At 42.7% G+C, this 20,543-nt stretch overlaps 1 protein-coding gene across 2 annotated transcripts in view; it reads right to left on the bottom strand.

Moving 5' to 3' along the window:
* Positions 1 to 938: 938 nt before the first annotated feature.
* mad1l1 (mitotic arrest deficient 1 like 1) overlaps positions 939 to 20,543 on the bottom strand; it is a 527,237-nt gene continuing 507,632 nt past the window's right edge. For both annotated transcript variants that reach the window (XM_062964141.1, XM_062964142.1), the window contains one exon: positions 939 to 3,290. In XM_062964141.1, coding sequence (XP_062820211.1) covers positions 3,132 to 3,290 — 159 coding nt within the window. In that variant the 3' untranslated portion in view covers positions 939 to 3,131. The remainder of the gene's footprint in view (positions 3,291 to 20,543) is intronic.

Genomic DNA, 20,543 nt, shown 5'->3' with positions numbered 1-20,543 from the left:
CTCTCCTCCCTTTGTTCTTCTAGCTAACAACATGTCCTGTCATCCCTCCTGGCAAGATGTAACTTTTTAGATGTTTGTTATTTTTCCTTTCTTATTTTTCCTTAGAAACCAGTCTAGAGTAGACTAGACAGCTCCCAAGCCTTTCTATCTACAACGGAGTTCTTTTTACCTGAATAAATACTTTTGGATCTTTTACTGAGACTCTGCAATCGATTGCCATCCTAAACTGAAAGGCTTCTCTTGGCTCACCCCGTGTAAGTAACTGCTGCATTTGAAAGCTTTTGCTTTTGCTACTCTGCTGCATTTTGGTGGAATCTCTCACAGAGAGGGTTAAATTGAGTCTAACCGCTCAGAGATTACCAGAAAAAAAACCTGTCCAGGCCTGTGACAGGTAAAAGGTACATTGCCTTCTATGGAATCCATATTCTGGCTCTCCAAAATTCCAGTTCAAGGCCAAATTCCAGCATCTAGGCCTTCATGAAGATTGCAGAAATACCTTCTAGCTACAGAATAGAAGAATTGTCCATGGTCCTAGTCTGGTTCTCAGAGCAGAAGCAAATCAACCATTTCCTAACATATTTTCAATTTAAGATTTAAAAAAATGGAAAGGATGCATTTCATATTTAAATACAGACAAGACAGAAGCTGTTATTGATCTTCAGGTTATATTGCAAAACACAAGCATTTGTGGTCAATCAAGAAAGACCTTGACAGGACAACAAGACAGGCCAGCCTCATGGCCACCCCAACAATGAAAATGAAAAGCTCACCTTGTGATGAGGAATGAAGTATCCTTCTCTTGGAGTATCCTTCTCTTCGGATCCCCATTCTACATGTTTTATCAATACAAGAGCTACTACTCTGTTGGGAGTAGGAGCAGAGTTGGAGTTTCATCCTGGAAATGAAGATGTTAATGCATGCACACACAATCCCAAAAGTGCACAAGTGACGTTTTATTGGTAAAGTCTTCTCAAATCATCTTGACAAGGTACATGGTTCTGGGAGCAACAAATCCCAGCCCAACCCCTTCAAAATGGAAAGACAAACAAGTAACAAAAGGTGAGAACTTTCATCGCATCCAGGTAGAAGCCAAAATCCAAGAGTCCTCTTCCCATGAAGCAAGTACACCAAAGAGAAACACAGACTAGAAATAACAGTGTGGATCTGAAGTAGCATCCGAGAAGTCATTAGCAAGCGAGGAGGAAACAGTCAAACAGCAACAAGGTAGGAAAGTAAAAGAGGCCAGACAGATCTGAATATAAGTAGGCCTGGATGACCATATGAAACATCTATATACTGTATCATTAATCTAGCTAAACTCAAAAGCTATGTAAGCAGGCCACATCTCAAGAAGGTTTGTCTCACATATTCCAACAAGAAGATGTTGGACATGTTGGGTCTCCCTTCTATCTCTACCAGGATTATCAGATGTCCAATTCCAAGGCTCCTTTTGCACCACTCTGCCACATCTATATACTATATCCTTAATATACCTAAACTCAAAAGCTATGTAAGCAGGCCACATCTTAATAGGGTTTGTCTCACATATTCCAACAAGAAGATGTTGGACATGTTGGGTCCCCCTTCTATCTCTACCAGGATTATCAGATGGTTCCATCATCTAGAATCCTGGAATTTGCAGTTCGGTGAGGCAATACAGCTCTCCAGGATTCCATAGGACGTTTCCAAAGCAGTTGGCCAATGAATGCATAGTGTGAAAGGGCCCCAGAAATGAGCAAGATCTAACACTCGCATTTCTCATATGAAACATCTATATACTATAGCCTTAATCTACCTAAACTCAAAAGCTATGTAAGCAGGCCACATCTCAATTGGGTTTGTCTTACATATTCCAACAAGAAGATGTTGGAAGATGTTGGACATGTTGGGTCTCCTTTCTATCTCTACCAGGATTATCAGATGTCCAATTCCAAGGCTCCTTTTGCACCACTCGGCCACATCTATATACTATATCCTTAATATACCTAATCTCAAAAGCTATGTAAGCAGGCCACATCTTAATAGGGTTTGTCTCACATATTCCAACAAGAAGATGCTGGAAGATGTTGGGACATGTTGGGTCCCCCTTCTATCTCTACCAGGATTATCAGATGTCCAATTCCAAGGCTCCTTTTGCACCACTCTGCCACATCTATATACTATATCCTTAATATACCTAATCTCAAAAGCTATGTAAGCAGGCCATAACTTAATAGGGTTTGTCTCACATATTCCAACAAGAAGATGTTGGACATGTTGGGTTCCCCTTCTATCTCTACGAGGGTTATCAGATGTCCAATTCCAAGGCTCCTTTTGCACCACTCTGCCATGGTTCCATTCTCTAGAATCCTGGAATTTGCAGTTCGGTGAGGCACTACAGCTCTCCAGGATTCCATAGGACGTTTCCAAAGCAGTTGGCCAATGAATGCATAGTGTGAAAGGGCCCCAGAAATGAGCAAGATCCAACACTCCAAATTCTCATCAGCCTGCAACTCTCATCATTCCTAGTTGACATAGTCAATAACAAGGAAGGTAGGGAGATTCTGTTCAACATCTGGAAGGCCACCAATGGTGTACCTCCACCCTACAATCTCTTTCTCGCATTTCTCATATGAAACATCTATATACTATATCATTAATCTACCTAAACTCAAAAGCTATGTAAGCAGGCCACATCTTAATAGGGTTTGTCTCACATATTCCAACAAGAAGATGTTGGAAGATGTTGGACATGTTGGGTCTCCCTTCTATCTCTGCCAGGGTTATCAGATGTCCAATTCCAAGGCTCCTTTTGCACCACTCTGCCATGGTTCCATCCTCTAGAATCCTGGAATTTGCAGTTCGGTGAGGCACTACAGCTCTCCAGGATTCCACAGGACGTTTCCAAAGCAGTTGGCCAATGAATGCATAGTGTGAAAGGGCCCCAGAAATGAGCAAGATCCAACAAATTCTCATCAGCCTGCAACTCTCAACATTCTTAGTCAATATAGTCAATGGCAAGGAAGGTAGGGAGATTCTGTTCAACATCTAGAAGGACATCAATGGTGTACCTCCACCCTACAATCTCTTTCTTGCATTTGTCCTTAGACTCTATAAGATATCAAATGTTACTATTTCAGTTCTGGTCACAGTTAGGCGATGGTCTGGCGGCTGAAGAGGTCGAGAGTGACGGCGCTTAGGAACGCCGGGATGCTGTCCTGCTGCAGCAAGTGGAGTTCAATCAACTCGCGGACCGTGCGGGAAAATTCGGTTTCCAAAAGCTGCATCTTTGCTCCGGAGGACCTGGAGGCCTGTGAGGAGACCAAGGGAGGGGCGGGGAAGAAAAAAAAAAGGAAGGGAAAAAATCCTGTTAATTCGCAACTGTTTGTCCTTTCCCGGCACATCCCCGCAACTCTGCCGCTGAGCCTCTTCCAGCGTATCGTATTCTAATCAAGGTAACGTTCGCGACTGCTGGGCAGGTGTTCAACACACAATTTAATTGGGCCATTATTAAGATTCTGAATTTCCAAAATCTCTCAGCATCACCCCCTGCGTGAGCCTCAGATGAATAATGAATTACGGAGCGGTGGGAAGAACGTCGAGAACATTTTGAAAACAAACTTGAAAGGGGCTGTCGAGCTAACAGGCTGGGGAGGAGGAGGAGGAGGAAGGGGAAAAAAGAAGGAGCGCCACAGAAAGTAATCTATCAATAAAACCCGTCTCCGTGGGACTGAAATATATAAACAGCTCTATCCCCGTCCCATGCAAGATTGATGGTGTTAACCCTTCAGCCCTCTCCCTTCTTCTTCTCCTATTCTGTTCTGTGTGTTTTGAGATCTGCTCATTCAACCCGCAGCACTTTCATTAGATTTCTAAACAGCTCAGCGGCAGTCGCCTTTTGATGAAGGGTTCTTTCCCCCCTGTCAGCGAAGACATCTGCTCAAAAGGAACCACAGGGTTGCTCCACTCGTTGGAAACGTGCACGGAAGAAGCACGTACCTGGGCTCCCTCGGGGATGCCGAACATAAAACGGTTGCCCACCTCACAGAGGATGGCCAGGAAAGTAGCTGAGATGCCACCATCCCGCTGAGTAGGTAAATATTGTTTCCCCGAAAATAAGGCATACCCATAAAATAAGCCATAGCAGGATTTCTAAGCATTTGCACAATATAAGCCATACCCTGAAAATAAGACATAGTGATAGGTATAGCTATGCAGCGTATAAGGTTGGCTCCCAGTCAGGTCCCAGTCATTCTCTGTGTGCTGGTCCCAACATGTCTTACAGTAGTATTGGAGCTATCCTCTAACAATTTGATAGGTCCTCTAATGCAACTCCAGAATTACCTGGAGAACCTAGAGCAGTGGTTCCCAACCTTTTTTTGACCAGGACCCACTCAACCAAGGCCCACATGACCAGAAACCACTTTGATCAGGGCCCACTTGACCAAGGCCCACTTGAACAGGGTTCACTTTAACCAGGGCCCACTCAACCAAGGCCCACTTGAACAAGGTCTACTTTGACCAGGGCCCACTCGACCAAGGCCCACTTGAACATGGTCTACTTTGACCAGGGCCCACTCAACCAAGGCCCACATGACCAGAAACCACTTTGATCAGGGCCCACTTGACCAAGGCCCACTTGAACAGGATTCACTTTAACCAGGGCCCACTCAACCAAAGCCCACTTGAACAAGGTCTACTTTGACCAGGGCCCACTCGACCAAGGCCCACTTGAACAGGGTCTACTTTGACCAGGGCCCACTCAACCAAGGCCCACATGACCAGAGACCACTTTGACCAGGGACCACTCGACCAAGGCCCACTTGAACAAGGTCCATTTTGACCAGGGCCCACTCAACCAAGGCCCACATGACCAGAGACCACTTTGACCAGGGACCACTCTCCAACATTAGTACAGAAAGGGTTACAAAATAGGTTTTAGTCAACTTTAGATTCGGTTTGGTTATTTGGGATGCTGGATCAGAAAATCGCATTGGATAGACCACATCAGCTCTAGTTTCTGATACAGAACATATGCAATCCAATAGTCACTATCTGCTTGCCCACAGAAAACCATATTTAATAATCTAGAGCTGATATGGCCTATCTAATGCAATGGTCAGCACTACGAAAAGGAGCGGAAAAAATAAATGAAGAGGAAGGAGGTTCGTGGACTGGACTTTCGTTCCCATAGCCCACTGCTGGGCTGTGGCCCACAGGTTGAGAACCACTGACCTAAAGAGATCATTCTTCACCGAGTGTGTATCAGCATATGGGTCCTGCAGTTACAGAAATCTCACTCTATACTGGCTATAAACTCAGAACACTATTTCAGCCTTGGTGGTAGGACCGAGGAGGAGCTGGGCTCCCCACTTTGCACTATATGACGGTGCCAAGTTCTGGCATCCCTCGGAGAAAAAAGCCTTTAACATAACCGCTTTCCTGCCGGAGACAAGATTAGCTCCCCTCAGGGAGAAGAGAAACATCATCAATCTTCCTTTTAACACTGGGAATCAGTAAATTATTCAGTGCTTTATATTTTTTAATATATATTCCTTTTGGGCGGCGGAGGCTTGTGCAAAAGATCCAGCTGAGTGCTGAGCCTCCGTCCTGGAGAGAGATGGGTGATTCTTTTAGCTTTACAGGGCACATCTGCCTGGGAAGGAGATGAAAACCAAAGGGGAGCTGAAGCCTCTGAGAAATGGCTTTCATGTGAGGACAATTTCATCTTAGATGTTCTGTTTTTCCTCCAGGGTTCCTTAATTTGCATGACTCCGCCCACTGCCTCTCCCTTAACCCTTTCCGACCCTTTCCTATGGCACACAGTGAACAGAGGAACTGATCAGCAACTGAACAAGAGGCTTGGGGAGAAATTGTCAGAGTATTTGCAGCGCAGCAGTAGTTGGATGGAAGCAGTGGAGCGCAGAACGAAGAGACACTCAGAGACGTTGGTAAAACTATTTACCAAGTTTTACTGTATGCAGTAGTAATCAACACAAACAGACTTGCAGACAACAGACAAACACAGGACTGTTCTATTCTCCAACAGAACTTGACTCGAACTCTAGGCAGACAGAACTCAACTGAATTGATGCAATCGTTATGCACAAACACTTGTGTCTGGATACTCCCTAGTTCCAGCCACACATCATAGCTTCTTGGCAATTAACTCTTTCCACACTATGGTACATTCTGGATGATGCAATCAGTTGCAATACAAACATGGCACAAATTGCATTTAAACACTATCAATACACAAATCCCACATTAACAGAATTCCCCATGATTTACAAGAGTTGTACTTGACTGACATCCAGAGAACACTGTGAACCCAACCGATGATGGATCTGGACCACACTTGCCACGGATAATGAGACTTGCAGTACCGTCACTATGACTCCCACCCACAATGGACGGGGTCCAAACCTGGCACAGAGAAGCCCCATGACTAACCGAACATACTGCAGGGGTTTAGGCAAATGGACCTTGATTTGGGAGTTATAGTTCACCTACAGCCAGAGAAACTGTGACCTCCACCAACAATGGACTGGGAGCAAACTGGGCACAGAGAAGCCCCATGACCAACTTAATACACCGCAGGGGTTAATGGGAATGGTCCTTGATATTAGGAGTTATAGTTCACCTGCATCCAGAAAGCACTGAACCCAGCTGACGTCAGATCTGGACCAAACTTGGCACACAGACCCAACATACGGGCCTGGTTTGGGGGTGATCGACCTCAGATCTAGGAGTAGTAGTTCACCCTTATCCAGACAGCACTGAACCCAGCCAACGATGGACCTGGACCAAACTTCAGTGATATTACCTAACAGCCCAAAACAAACAAAATTGCCTTCTTCTAATAACCTGGGCACCACCGGGTCCCCAAGCTAGTCCATTATAAAACCCAAAACAATAATGCACAAACCCTGTCTCTTCACCATGGTTCATCATCAAGTCTAGTCTTATATGGAATCAGAGTAGAGATGCTTATGGTATAGTTTGGTATGTAATAATTGTCAGGTATGTCTGTGGTTGTGTATATAGAAGTATTATTGTTGTTGAAAAAATTAGGCAAAATGATGGCTCTTTACATACCACTGTGTATGTCAATACTAATGATATTTGATGCAACGATGTGAACTCTGTGGCCCTCTAAACATGATTGGACAACATTTCCCAGCATTCCTTTCCATTGGTGATGTTGGTTGCATCCTGGCAATAGTTGGAGGTCTGAATAATTCCCACCAATTCCTTAACATGATACAATATTGTGGTCTGGAATGTCCAAAAGAAGGAATTCCTGTTGTCACTATTATATCATGACTAGCTGTGCCCGGCCACGCGTTGCTGTGGCAAAGTGGTGGTGGTATTGGTTAAAAATTGTTGTGTAATTTTTATTTGACTTTATTTGCATTTTTTTATTAATTTTATTTTGTTATATTTTTATTTATTATATTTTATTATTTTCTTGTATTATTTTTAGTTATTTTCTGTTATTATAGTATTTTATTGTATTAATTTTTTAGTGTTTTTTTATTATTTTTTATTGGGTTGCTAGGAGACCAAGTTGGAGGAGCTTAGCCTTCTAACTGGCAGCAATTGGATAAAAGCAATTATTCCTCTCTCTCTAATTAGGACTTTATTTTTCTTTTCTTTTTGTTGTATCAACCTAGAGGCGTGGATGATGGGTTGTGTTGTCAAATGTCGAGGTTGGGGGGCCTGTAGTTTTGTTGTTTTGTGGGTCGCCGTGATGCCATCACTCTTTTATATATATAGAAGATGATAATGATGATGCTTAGAATAGCTTGACTGGACTTTAGATACTGTGAATCCCGAAAAACAAATACAGATGCAGTCATCATATTCACTGGCATTAGAGATGCAAGGTCTCCATGTTAGTAGGAAATAACAACAAATCAAAGACCCACTTATTATATACAAATACTTCTAGAGATGTCTAGGTCTTCTAGCACAGCTGCATGATCAACCTCTGTAGACATCGACCAAAGAATCACGCTAGAGATTCCATTTTAATCCAGTCTTCAAATAATCCAATCTGCAAATGTCAAGCTTGCAAACATGGTGGACTGACTTTCCTGCTGTATTGGAAATCTTTCATAAATGGCTTGAGGGAAACTGATCTACTCCACTCTTTGCATTATATTATATTCAAGCAGTTCCGATGAGTTGTTGCTTTTGATATGTGCAGGAGGACACAAAATCAAAATGGTCCAGGTTGTAACCTTTTCGAATGTCATTTTGAAAAGTGGGTCGAAGATGTTAGAGAAATCACTAATGGCACACGTTGTTGTTGTGGCCGGATATTCTATGCGGTGTTATTGGCTTTATGATTAGATATCATCACGTTGCTCCTGTTTCCCTTTGGAAATGGTAAATGGTCTGAAGACTAAATAAATTCAATACAATTAAACTATGAGCCAAGACACAGAATATAAAGCCAAGATAAAACTAGCAGAAGAGAATACAACTGTTTGGCATATAAAACCAAACAAAATTATATTCGTTGCTACTTCATAACTGTCATTTTGCTACTGTTATGAATCATAAGGTAAATACCTGATATGCAGGACGTATTTGCATTCAGTGGACCAAATTTGGCACAAATACCCGATGTGCCCAAATTTGAATACTGGTGGGGTTGGCCGGGGGATTGATTTTGCCATTTGGGAGTTGTACTTGCTGGGATTTGTAGTTCACTTACAATCAAAGAACATTCTGAAATCCACCAACGCTGCATTAAAATGTCAAGGAGAGCAGTTCTTAAAATGCAAAGTTCTTCAGATGTCTAAAGTATGTACAAGGCACTTGGGTTCCTATTTAATGGGTCTCAAACCACCATCCGAAGGCCAATAAATGGACTCTCTTTGCATAGGCCTTAACTGACTTCACACCAACTTCAAGGCTGAAGCCATGGAACCTCGCATAGCTTTTACTCCCAAAGCAAAGTCAGGGGTTCATCTCCTCTCGCATTTGGTCTGCCACACAAAAACCAGAACTTGAAAAAGTGAGGACGACAACTCCAAAAATCTCCCACTCGCAGGATGCCTGGAGAAATCTAAGAGCTCAAAAGAGCCTAATAATAATGCTCAAGTTTTCTCCCTGATATGTGGCATTAATGTCTCTTATTTTTCATATTCAAGTAACGACTTATTAACTTTATTAACGACTTAGACGAAGGGTCAGAAGGCACGATCATCAAGTTTGCAGACGACACCAAACTGGGAGGGAGAGCCAACACTCCAGAAGAAAGGAGCAGAATCCAAAACGATCTTAACAGACTAGAGAGATGGGCCGAAACTAACACAATGAAGTTCATCAGGGACAAATGCAAGATACTTCACTTCGGCAGAAAAAATGGAAATCAAAGATACAGAATGGGGGACGAGGCCTGGCTCGACAGCAGTGTGTGCGAAAAAAGACCTTGGAGTCCTCGTGGACAACAAGTTAAACATGAGCTAACAATGTGATGCGGCTGCTAAGAAAGCCAATGGGATTCTGTCCTGCATCAATAGGGGAATAGCGTCTAGATCCAGGGAAGTCCTGCTCCCCTCTATTCTGCCTTGGTCAGACCACACCTGGAATCACACTGTGTCCAATTTTGGGCACTACAGTTGAAGGGAGATGTTGACAAGCTGGAAAATGTCCAGAGGAGGGCAACTAAAATGATCAAAGGTCTGGAGAACAAGCCCTATGAGGAGCGGCTTAAAGAACTGGGCAGAAGAGAAGGCTGAGAGGAGACATGATAGCCATGTACAAATACGTGAAGGGAAGTCATAGGGAGGAGGGAGGGAGCTTGTCTTCTGCTGCCCTGCAGACTAGGACACAAGGGAACAATGGCTTCAAACTACAGGAGAGGAGATTCCACCTGAACATCAGGAAGAACTTCCTCACTGTGAGAAGGGCTGTTCAGCAGTGGAACTCTCTGCTCCGGACTGTGGAGGAGGCTCCTTCTTTGGAGGCTTTGAAGCAGAGGCTGGATGGCCATCTGTCAGGGGTGCTTTGAATGAGATTTCCTGCTTCTTGCGGTGGGTTGGACTGGATGGCCCGTGAGGTCTCTTCCAACTCTACGATTCTATGATTCTTTTCCCCATCCAAAACAATGACATATCCAGGCAAGCGTTGGAAAAATTTTCAGCAGAAAAGTGGCATGGGTAGAAGAGATTCATCCACAGTCATTTTCATTGTAAAGATGGTGTGGGGAGACCCACCTATAGAATTCAAATGCAGCCTTGACCACAAGATTGACCTTGAGGTTTTGACTACTTCTACTCCGAGAGGGAGGGAAATGTCTCTCCGTCCATTTGTTCTACACCTTGGAGAGAACGAAACATCCATCTCTATTATCTTGGAGCTGGAAAAGTCAAGAGGAGTTCAGGTTCAGGAGGTTACATTTTTGAAATCTTTGACAAGTGCCATGTTTCTACACGTCCTGTCAGTCCATCCACAAGTCTAGCAAGACTCCCCTGCTCTGGAGCCGTGTATGTTTCATTCCGGAGTGACAACATTGATCCTCCTTTGTCGCTCGCTTGTTCCCACATTGCCTTAACAGACATCGGCATGGCCCTGCCAGTCAACAAAAGTGACCTTGCAAGGAGGAAGGTTGGGTTTTTTATTATTATATCGATGTGGCGTCTGACACATGCCTGCATGGAGAGCTGAAGAGCATGGCTGACTTCCCTCTTGGCTCGCGTCAAGAATGACGGGGTGCCTAGTTGCCGGGTGACAGCGACGAAAGAAGCTCAGACTTCTCCAAGGAACTCTGGCTCACCACAGAATGAAGGAACACCCGTGAATTATCTTGGGTGATCACGAGATGACTCAAGCTTTGGAACTACACTATTTTTACTCAGTCGCCATTGCTATATGCATTCACGTCATTTCTGGCTTATGGACCTAATGGGTTTTCTGAGACTAGGAATGTCAGACTCGGCCAAGATCACTCATTGCGTTTTATGGCCGAGCGGGATTTGTATCCAATTCCCCAGAATGATAGTCCATTGTGCTGTTGTGCTAGGCAGTGCCATGTACCACGGAAATGGAAAGGTTCATACTTAAAATCATAAAATCATAGAATCAGAGACCTCATGGGCCATCCAGCAGGAAATCGCATCATCCCCCATTCTGTATCTTTGCATTCCATTTTTTCTGCCAAAGTGGAGTATCTTGCATTTGTCCCTGTTGAACTTCATTTTGTTAGTTTCGGCCCATCTCTCTAGTCTGTCAAGATCGTTTTGAATTCTGCTCCTTTCTTCTGGAGTGTTAGCTATCCCTCCCAGTTTGGTGTCGTCTGCAGACTTGATGATCGTGCCTTCTAACCCTTCGTCTAAGTTGTTAATAAAGATCCTGAACAGAACCAGGCCCAGGACGGAGCCCTGCTTATGGCACTCCACTCGTGACTTCTTTCCAAGATGAAGACGACGCATTGGTGAGAATCACCCTTTGAGTTCGTTTGCTTAACCAATTACAGATCCACCTAACCGTAGTTTTGCCTAGCCTACATTTGACTAACTTGTTTGCCAGAAGGCTATGGGTTATTTTCAGTGCCAAAATGAAATATGAGTCCTCCTCCCTGGATCATCACCTTGTTTTGTGTTCCAATGAACCTGTGAGCAAAGCTATTGGGATGCTTGAACATCGATATAGCAGCCCTCCAAGAGACACAAAGAGCAGGAGAGGGACAGCTGAAGGAAGTAAAAGGGGACCGACTGAACAAGAACAACAAATACACAGTCAGCTTTGCTATCAAAATAACCTGGCGACGCATCTGTTTGAAGCACCCATTGACGTCAACAAACAACTCTCAACCCTCCAAATTAATCTTGGCGAAAACCAGAAGTGTAAAATGAACTCCCAAGCCCTACAAGAGCCCTCTAAACAAGCCCTTCTCCAAACACCACTTAAGGATCATCTATCCAAGGAACACCCTGGAAATGTTGAGGAACTTTGGAATAAACTGAAGACCTCTATCATTACAGCCTACTAATCTGGGTTATATGTCTTCCTAGGTCTGCTTAAAAAAAAACCATGGAAAATCCACCAATTGAGATTGCTTTAAAAGAAGATTAGATATGAGATTGAATATTAGCTGGGATAATTAAATATCACCTCTAACATCAAAGACAGCTTGTATACTAGTTGAGCATCTCTGATCCAAAATGTTTGGGAGCAAAAGTGCTTTGGATTTTGGATTTTTTTCAGATTTGGGGTTGGGAACACAAAACTCACAAATATTTCCCATCACCGTATACATAGGTAATGTTATACAATATTATTAACAAAGTTCTACACCAGTGGTTCTCAACCTGGGATCCCCAGATATTTTTGGCCTATAACTCCCAGAAATCCCAGCCAGTTTACCAGCTGTTAAGGATTTCTGGGAGTTAAAGACCAAAAACATCTGGGAATTCCAGGTTGAGAACCACTGCTCTACGTGAAAGAAAGTTTATGAACCTTGAAGCATCAGAAAGCAAAGTGGTCACTGGGTTGTTGTATGTCTTTCGGGCTGTGTGGCCATGTTCCAGAAGCATTCTCTCCTGACGTTTCGCCCACATCTATGGCAGGCATCCTCAGAGGTTGTGAGGATGCCTGCCATAGATGTGGGCGAAACGTCAGGAGAGAATACTTCTGGAACATGGCCACACAGCCCGAAAGACATACAACAACCCTGTGATCCCGGCCATGAAAGGCTTCGACAACACAAAGTGGTCACTATCTCAATTCTGGACAATTCTGAATTTAGGAGGTTTTTTGGATAGGAGATTCTCAGCCTGTATCATTTTCTTGGAAATGGGAGAAGGACATAGGCAACCAGTTGTCCTCTGCAAGAACAAAATGATAGACTAGAACGCTTTTTGGTTTGCACCTAATATGCCTCTCCTTCTACACAAAACTCTAACTAAATTTTATGTACACATTAGATCGCCAACTTGCAGATGTTACATTAAAAAATAGTGCAGGGAAATAAAGCATTTCACCCAATGCATAATTCATTGGTTAAGCTCAAGGCCAGGGCTTACCGGCTGGAATGGCATTAAAAAGGACTGGGTTGATCCAGTGGCATCGGCACGGGAGAATAACCGGGTGCACTGTGTCACATTTGCACCGCCTTCAAAAGGAAAATTTTATGGCATTTTCAACATCAGCTTGCAACATCTTGCTGCTGGACTCTTTCAGTGCCCTGACTTGGTCTGCATTTTCTAATCTCCAGATGCAGCAGTCTTAGATCTTTTCACAAACCAACAAACCAATGTTAAAATATTATTTCCTTTCTAAAACACACAGACAGACACACACACACACCAGCTTTGACCTTTCAGCATGAAAATCCTTTGGTTTCTGCCTCTCGCTTTAGATTCTCAGATTTTTCTAAATGTCAGGAGCTCACTGTCCAGGCACAGCTTGTCTCTAAAAACGGCACAGCCGCCGCGCGGAGAGACTGTCGGCTCGTTCTGCAATGTTGACACACAAAAAGGGCAGGCCAGAAAACACAGACAAAGTAGCAAACAATCCATTCCGCAGCTGCAACCGGTTAAAATCACAACCATTTTTCATCACACAACTGGAAGAACCAGGGGAGCAAGTCCACCGACAAAATTAGCTGGGATTGTGTAGCTCCGTTCCTTTTTGATCCCCAAAAGGCTACTATCCTGTTGACCACTGGAAGGGGATGAAGAGGACCTGGTAGAGGACTGACAAGTAGAGATTTCGGACGTTAAGGCTGGAATATAGAATATAGATGAACTTGAGAAGATAGTCTTGTCTGGAGACACTCCAGAGAGAAGAGTCAGTATTTACAGTATTTACAGTATTTATAATCCGCCCTTCTCACCCTGAAGGGGACTCAGGGCGGATTACAATGAACACATATATGGCAAACATTCAATGCCAACAGACAAACAACATATATAGACAGACACAGAGGCATTTAACATTTTTTTCCAGCTTCACGATTCCGGTCACAGGGGGAGTTGTTGCTTCACTGTCCACTAGTGGCTGTACTTCCTCATTCCTTTCCTCGTGTTTTGCTGGCAGTTTTTATGGTGTTGTAAATTAGTTAAATTAGCCTCCCACATAAAGCGTACCTAAATTTCTCTACTTGACAGCTGCAACTGTCTTTCGGGGCTGCATAGGTCAACAGCAAGCCGGGCTATTTAAATGGTCGGGGGCTTAACCTCTCGGTCAGTAGTGATTTATTGCAGCTGGTTGCTAGCCAGCTGCGCCACAGCGTATAACTTATGAGTTATATAAGTTACAAGGCAACTATGCATGTCCAAAAGGATTATAATAGTCAGCAAATTCCATTGTCAGCTTTCTGCGCATGCTTCTGTAAAATTGTATAAATTGGAAAGCCACTACAGGCAAGTATGAAACATGGTAGATATTTCCAGCCTGGAGGGTGACATGATCTCACCCTTTCAATACCTCAAGGAATGCCGCAAGAGAGTGTTGGATTTTGGTTGTATGAAATTGTAAATCAAGTGTTTCTGCTGTTTTGCAAGTGTGTGTTTCAGCAATGAAACAGTTAACAGCAGGTCAGTTTGACTGAAAGCCTGCTGTGACCTATGAGACATGATTTCCGACCTTGGAGGTCGGAACTTCCTTCGGACTAAGGAATGTGCTTTCTTATCTCTTGTTGTACTGTGAGAGAAGAGCCGAGCCGAAGAATGCCGGCTTGGAGCGACGGACTTTGCTGCAATTGTAAATATTTCTGTAAATAATAAATAGATGTTTGAACTTCAGACTGCAGATGTTTTTGAGTCTGACATAGGAGGAATTGGTGAGGGCTGGTCCGGAGATGATTGATTGATGGTTTTGAAGAATCCTACCAACACGCACCCTGACCCCTGGCACTGATCTTGACAGAGAGAATGAGAAAGATTTATTTCATGTGTTTCCTAATGAACTGAACTTCCAGAAGGCCCTGATTTCAACTGAAGAAACATCTTAACCGTAAGACAGTTTGGCCATGAAGCAAATGACCCAGAGAGATGGTGAGGTATCCTTCTCTGCATGTCTTCAAAAATAAGAGAGTAATAACTGGACGTCTTGTATGGAGCAAGGGGTTGGATTTGATGACTTATGAGGTCCTTTCTATGTCAGCCTAGCAAGGATGGCACAAACATTTGGATGCCCGAAGTACAATAGCAAAAGGCAACCACCTTCTCCAAATTCCCAAATCAAAAAGGATCTATATGTTGTTGTATGGCCATATTCCAGAAGTATTCTCTCCTGACATTTCACCCACATCTATGGCAGGCATCCTCAGAGGTTGTGAGGTACCTGCCATAGATGTGGGCGAAACGTCAGGAGAGAATACTTCTGGAACATAGCCATACAGCCCGGAAAACATACAACAACCCTGTGATCCCGGCCATGAAAGCCTTCGACAACACATTGAACTGTATATTGCTATTTGGGACTGTAATGTGACCCCTTTCTCTACAGATCAAATACCTATGGTGTCACTTGCTCCAAAAACTATCCATACACAAAGAAAGGTTTGTTATTTGTATATATATAAGTATCTGTACTTCTAAGATGCACCCTGTTTTTAGAGATGTTGATATGGGGGGAAAGTGCATTTTAGAAGAAATACAGTAAAACAAAACACAACTTAGCATAGTAAACCATTACATATGAAATTCCATAATTCCATAAATACGTCAACATTCAAAATTTTAAAATCACCTGAATAGGTTTCCTGGAAGTAAATGGTTTTTATTGCTTTCTTTTATTAATTTATTTTTATTGTTATTATTATTTGAGGAAAAAGTTACAATTATATAAGCATATTCTATACATTTCCCCCTCTTTTATTTACATTCACCCCTGTGCTCCCCTTCCCAAGAGCCATCTCTTCTTCTGAACTCCAAACAAAAGTTCAATTCTTCATTTGTAGGTACAGTGGAGTCTCACTTATCCAACATAAACGGGCCGGCAGAACGTTGGATAAGCGAATATGTTGGATAATAAGGAGAGATTAAGGAGAAGCCTATTAAACTTCAAATTAGGTTATGATTTTACAAATTAAGCACCAAAACATCATGTTATACAACAAATTTGACAGAAAAAGTGGTTCAATATGCAGTAATGCTATGTAGTAATTACTGAATTTATGAATTTAGCACCAAAAAATCACGATATATTGAAAACATTGACTACAAAAATGCGTTGGATAATCCAGAACATTGGATAAGCGAGTGTTGGATAAGTGAGACTCTACTGTAAATTCCCATCTTCTTTTTCCAATAATTTTTCTAGAAATTTTCTTCGAATACTTTCAAAATCATTTTTTCCCCATAATCCCGTCTTTACTTTTAAATTTGATGTTAGCTTGTCATTCAGTGCCATTCGCCAAACTTCTTTATACCGTTCATTAATTTGTATTTCCATTTCTCCTTTCCAATATTTTGCAATGCTGTTAATAGCATGTCTATTAAATTTTTTTCCCTCTTATCTTTCTCATCTTCTTTTTTAATTAAAAGTAATTTTTCCACTGGATTCCTTCTAATTTTTATATTCATAATATTTTCTATTTCCCTTATGACCAATTCCCAAAAACCTTTGACATGTTTACAATCCCACCACATATGCATGTAGGTTCCGATTTCCTGGCACCCTCGCCAGCATTTTTCATTATTATTCTTATTCATAATATTTAACCTTCTCGGTGTTAAATACCACTTCCAAATTAGTTTATAATAATGTTCTTTTATTCTAATTGGCATGTTTTTTAATTGTCTTGTTTTCCATATCTCCTCCCTTTCTTTTTCTGTTATCTTTGTTCCTAATTCCTAATTTATTGCTTGTGCCCTCAGCCTAGTTTTGGCTCAATGAAGTCAAACCCGAGTCTGCAAAATACCTGGACGGGAACCATGTAGGGCTTTTAAAGGTAATATCCTATCCTCTGTGCTTTGCCCAGGAACAAATTGGTAGCCGGTGTATTACTAACCGTAGTAGCAGCAGAAACAACAACAACGGTGTTATTTATGCCCTTGCCTTTCCCCCCAAATCGGCACTTAAGGCAGTTCACAAATTGAATCACAACATGATTCAAGCATAAAAAAATCAATATTAAAATGGAGTTCAACGACCGACAACATTTCAAAACAATTTGGAACATACAGTTAAAAATGATGAAAAACCGCTTCAAAAGGTTACAGTCAAAGCAATACAGCCCTTTCCAAAAAGCCACTTTTTTCAGTTTGCATAAGATCGTTGGGAAATTTAAAAATCACTTGAGGCCAGAAGGAGGATTTGAGCTTTCGGAATCGCAATGCTTTCGGAGAAGCCACTAAGGAGGTCTATCACACATCCCACCGAGGATGTCCAAGAAGGTGTTGATTCCCAACGCGAGATCTGGTTTAAAAGAGCAAGAACCCCAGGACGGTTTTTAAAAAGAATTATCTGAGCTAATTTGATAATGTTTTATATCTAACTAGCGTTGCTGTGGCGAAGTCTGGTGGTATAGGAAATAAAGTATTGAGGAATTGGTAGTAGTTAAGGTAAAGGGTAAAGGTTTCCCCCTGACATTAAGTCCATTATAAATGGGTTATATAGCTGTGTGGAAGGGCCTTGAGTCTACACTGCCATATAATCCAGTTCAAATCAGATAATCTGTATTTTATAGGCAGTGTGGAAGAGGCCTAAGTGAGGCCTAACTCTGCCTGTCCCCTGGGCTGAGTGGGTTGCTAGGAGACCAAGTGGGCGGAGCTTAGCCTTACCGGCAGCAATTGGATAAAAACAATTATTCCCCTCCCTCTAATTAGGACTTAATTTTTCTTTTCTTTTTGTTGTATGAATGTAGAGGCATGGATGAGGGATCGTGCTGCCAAGTTTAGTCTTTCTGGGATGTGTAGTTTTGTTGAAATTTTGGCCTAGGACAAAACAACACAACTACACATCCCAGAAACACTAAACTTGGCAGCATAACCCCTCATCCATGCATCTACATTCGTACAACAAAAATAAAATAAAAATTAAGTCCTAATTAGAGGGAGAGGAATAATTGTTTTTATCCAACTAATGCCAGTTAGAAGGCTAACTTGGTTTCCTAGTAACCCACTCAGCCCAGGGGACAGGGCCTCGTAAATGAGAGTAGATGAATAGGTACTGCTCCAGCGGGAAGATAACAGCGCTCCATGCAGTCATGCCACATGACCTTAGAGGAGTCTACGGACAACGCCGGCTCTTCATCTTAGAAATGGAGATGAGCACCAACCCCCAGAGTCAGACACAACTGGACTTAATGTCAGGGGAAAACCTTTACCCTTGACCTTAACTACCACCAATTCCTCAATACTTTATTTCCCATACCACCACACTTCGCCACAGCAACGCGTGGCCGGGCACAGCTAGTATAAATATAATAATATAAATAAATACCAAGAGAACTAATGTTATGTTGTAGGTTGAGTTTCTTAGAACAAATCTGGGAGATCAGAGCTCAAATCCCACTGGGCCATGAAAATCCAATCCTTGGACAACTCATACTCTCTCTGCCTCAGAAGAAGGCAATGGGAACCTCCTTCCAAACTAATCTTGCCAAGATAACCCCATGGAACATGTCACATGTCAGAAACTGCTAGGTGGCAGAAGCTGGGGCTAACAGCGGGAGCTCACTCCGTCCCTTGGATTCGAACTGCCAATCTTCTGGTCAGCAAGTTCAACAGCTCGGCGGTTTAAACGCTGTGCCACTCGGGGCTCCCAATATATACATCTATATATATATAAAAGAGTAATGAAATTTCGGCCTAGGACAAAACAACCAAACTACACATCCCAGAAACACTAAACTTGGCAGCACAACCCCTCATCCATGCCTCTACGTTCATACAACAAAAAGAAAAGAAAAACAAAGTCCTAATTAGAGGGAGAGGAATAATTGTTTTTATCCCATTGCTGCCAGTTAGAAGGCTAAGCTCCGTCAGGGGAAAACCTTTACCCTTTACCTTAACTACCACCAATACCTCAATACTTTATTTCCCATACCACCATACTTCGCCACAGCAACGCGTGGCCGGGCACAGCTAGTATTCAAACTAAAAACCACAGCAACCCCTGACTTAATATTTAAAAACCATCTTATTTAAAAGCCTGTCTGAATGAAAAGGTTTTAGCTTGTCGCCGGGTGGACAGCAGAGAGAGCTCATTCTAACACCAAGAAATGGAATTTGCAAGGAACCGAAACACTCATTTAACTTTTGAAAGACTCGGGTGCCCTGCTACTGTCCTGCCGCATAAAGAATTGATAGGGATTGAATGGCAGGGAAAAAAAGGGAACATAATCAGACAGGATCAAGCCTTTCGGTCTTGCAATTCAATCAGAGGAGAGTTCCAAGGAGCGGCATAATTGCTCGGAAGTTTGCTCTCCTGAGCGCGGATATCATTATCAAAATCCCCCCCCCCGACTGAATCACGCTCCGCTGAACGGTCTCTCCAAAGCATTTGGCCTTGCTCAAATATCGTGTCCCCAGGTAGCGAGTAAATCACTGTAATTAGAAGCCGTTCATTTAAAAAATGATAGAAATGTGTGAAACACAAAACAAGACAAATTGGCCCACCTGGGTCAGGCGGGTCTTGCGTGGCTTCTGTCTATTGAGCCCAGACTTTCCAGGCTTGGTAACTGGCAGGTTTTGATGGCCCCATAGCATCACCCTGTCCTTGTCTCCCATGGGACAGTTTAACAACTCGGCCTCTAATAAGGATGCCTTGCCATCAATCCATCCATCAGAGGAAAGAGGCTTTATATATATATTTTTGTCTTCCCTGGCAGTAACCTCCCGCATTTGCTGCTACGTTCATCTTGCCTCAAATATTCTCTTTGTAAGCCAAGAGTGGCCGGCTGCTTCTTTAGAATAATTGCTTCTTGCCAAGACCTCTGACCTCCTGTTGCTGGCTTGATATATAAAGTGAATTTACGAGGGGAAAGGGGGAATAGATGACTACAGAATGACTTCCAGGGAATGTAATAAAAAGAAGCAAATCTTTCAGGCTGGGCACGACAAAGATATTTGTTGGCTGGATCAGAAAGGCAATGGAATAACAGGGTTGGAGAGGTGAAGGACAACAGTTCAAACAAGGTCTCTGGAAAATACATTCTATCCTGGGTTGCTGTGAGTTTTCCAGGCTGTTTGGCCATGTTCCAGAAGTGTTCTCTCCTAACGTTTCGCCCACATCTATGGCAGACGTTCTCAGAGGTTGATGGGTCTGTTTGAAACTAAGAAAGTGAGGTTTATATGCCTGTGGAATGTCCAGGTTGGGAGAAAGAACTCTTGTCTGCTTGAGGCACGTGAGAACGTTCCAATTTGCCACCTTGATTAATAATAATAATAATAATAATAATAATAATAATAATAATAATAATAATCCCACCAAGAACTGGTGGGATCACAAACCAGCAAAGATCGTGGAAAATGAACACGCAAAGATACTGTGGGACTTCCGAATCCAGACTGACAAAGTTCTGGAACACAACACACCAGACATCACAGTGGTGGAAAAGAAAAAGGTTTGGATCATTGATGTTGCCATCCCAGGTG

The sequence above is a fragment of the Anolis carolinensis genome, unplaced genomic scaffold (assembly GCF_035594765.1).
Source record: "Anolis carolinensis isolate JA03-04 unplaced genomic scaffold, rAnoCar3.1.pri scaffold_13, whole genome shotgun sequence".
Taxonomy (NCBI): domain Eukaryota; kingdom Metazoa; phylum Chordata; class Lepidosauria; order Squamata; family Dactyloidae; genus Anolis; species Anolis carolinensis.
This window is presented reverse-complemented; position numbering and strand designations above follow the sequence as displayed.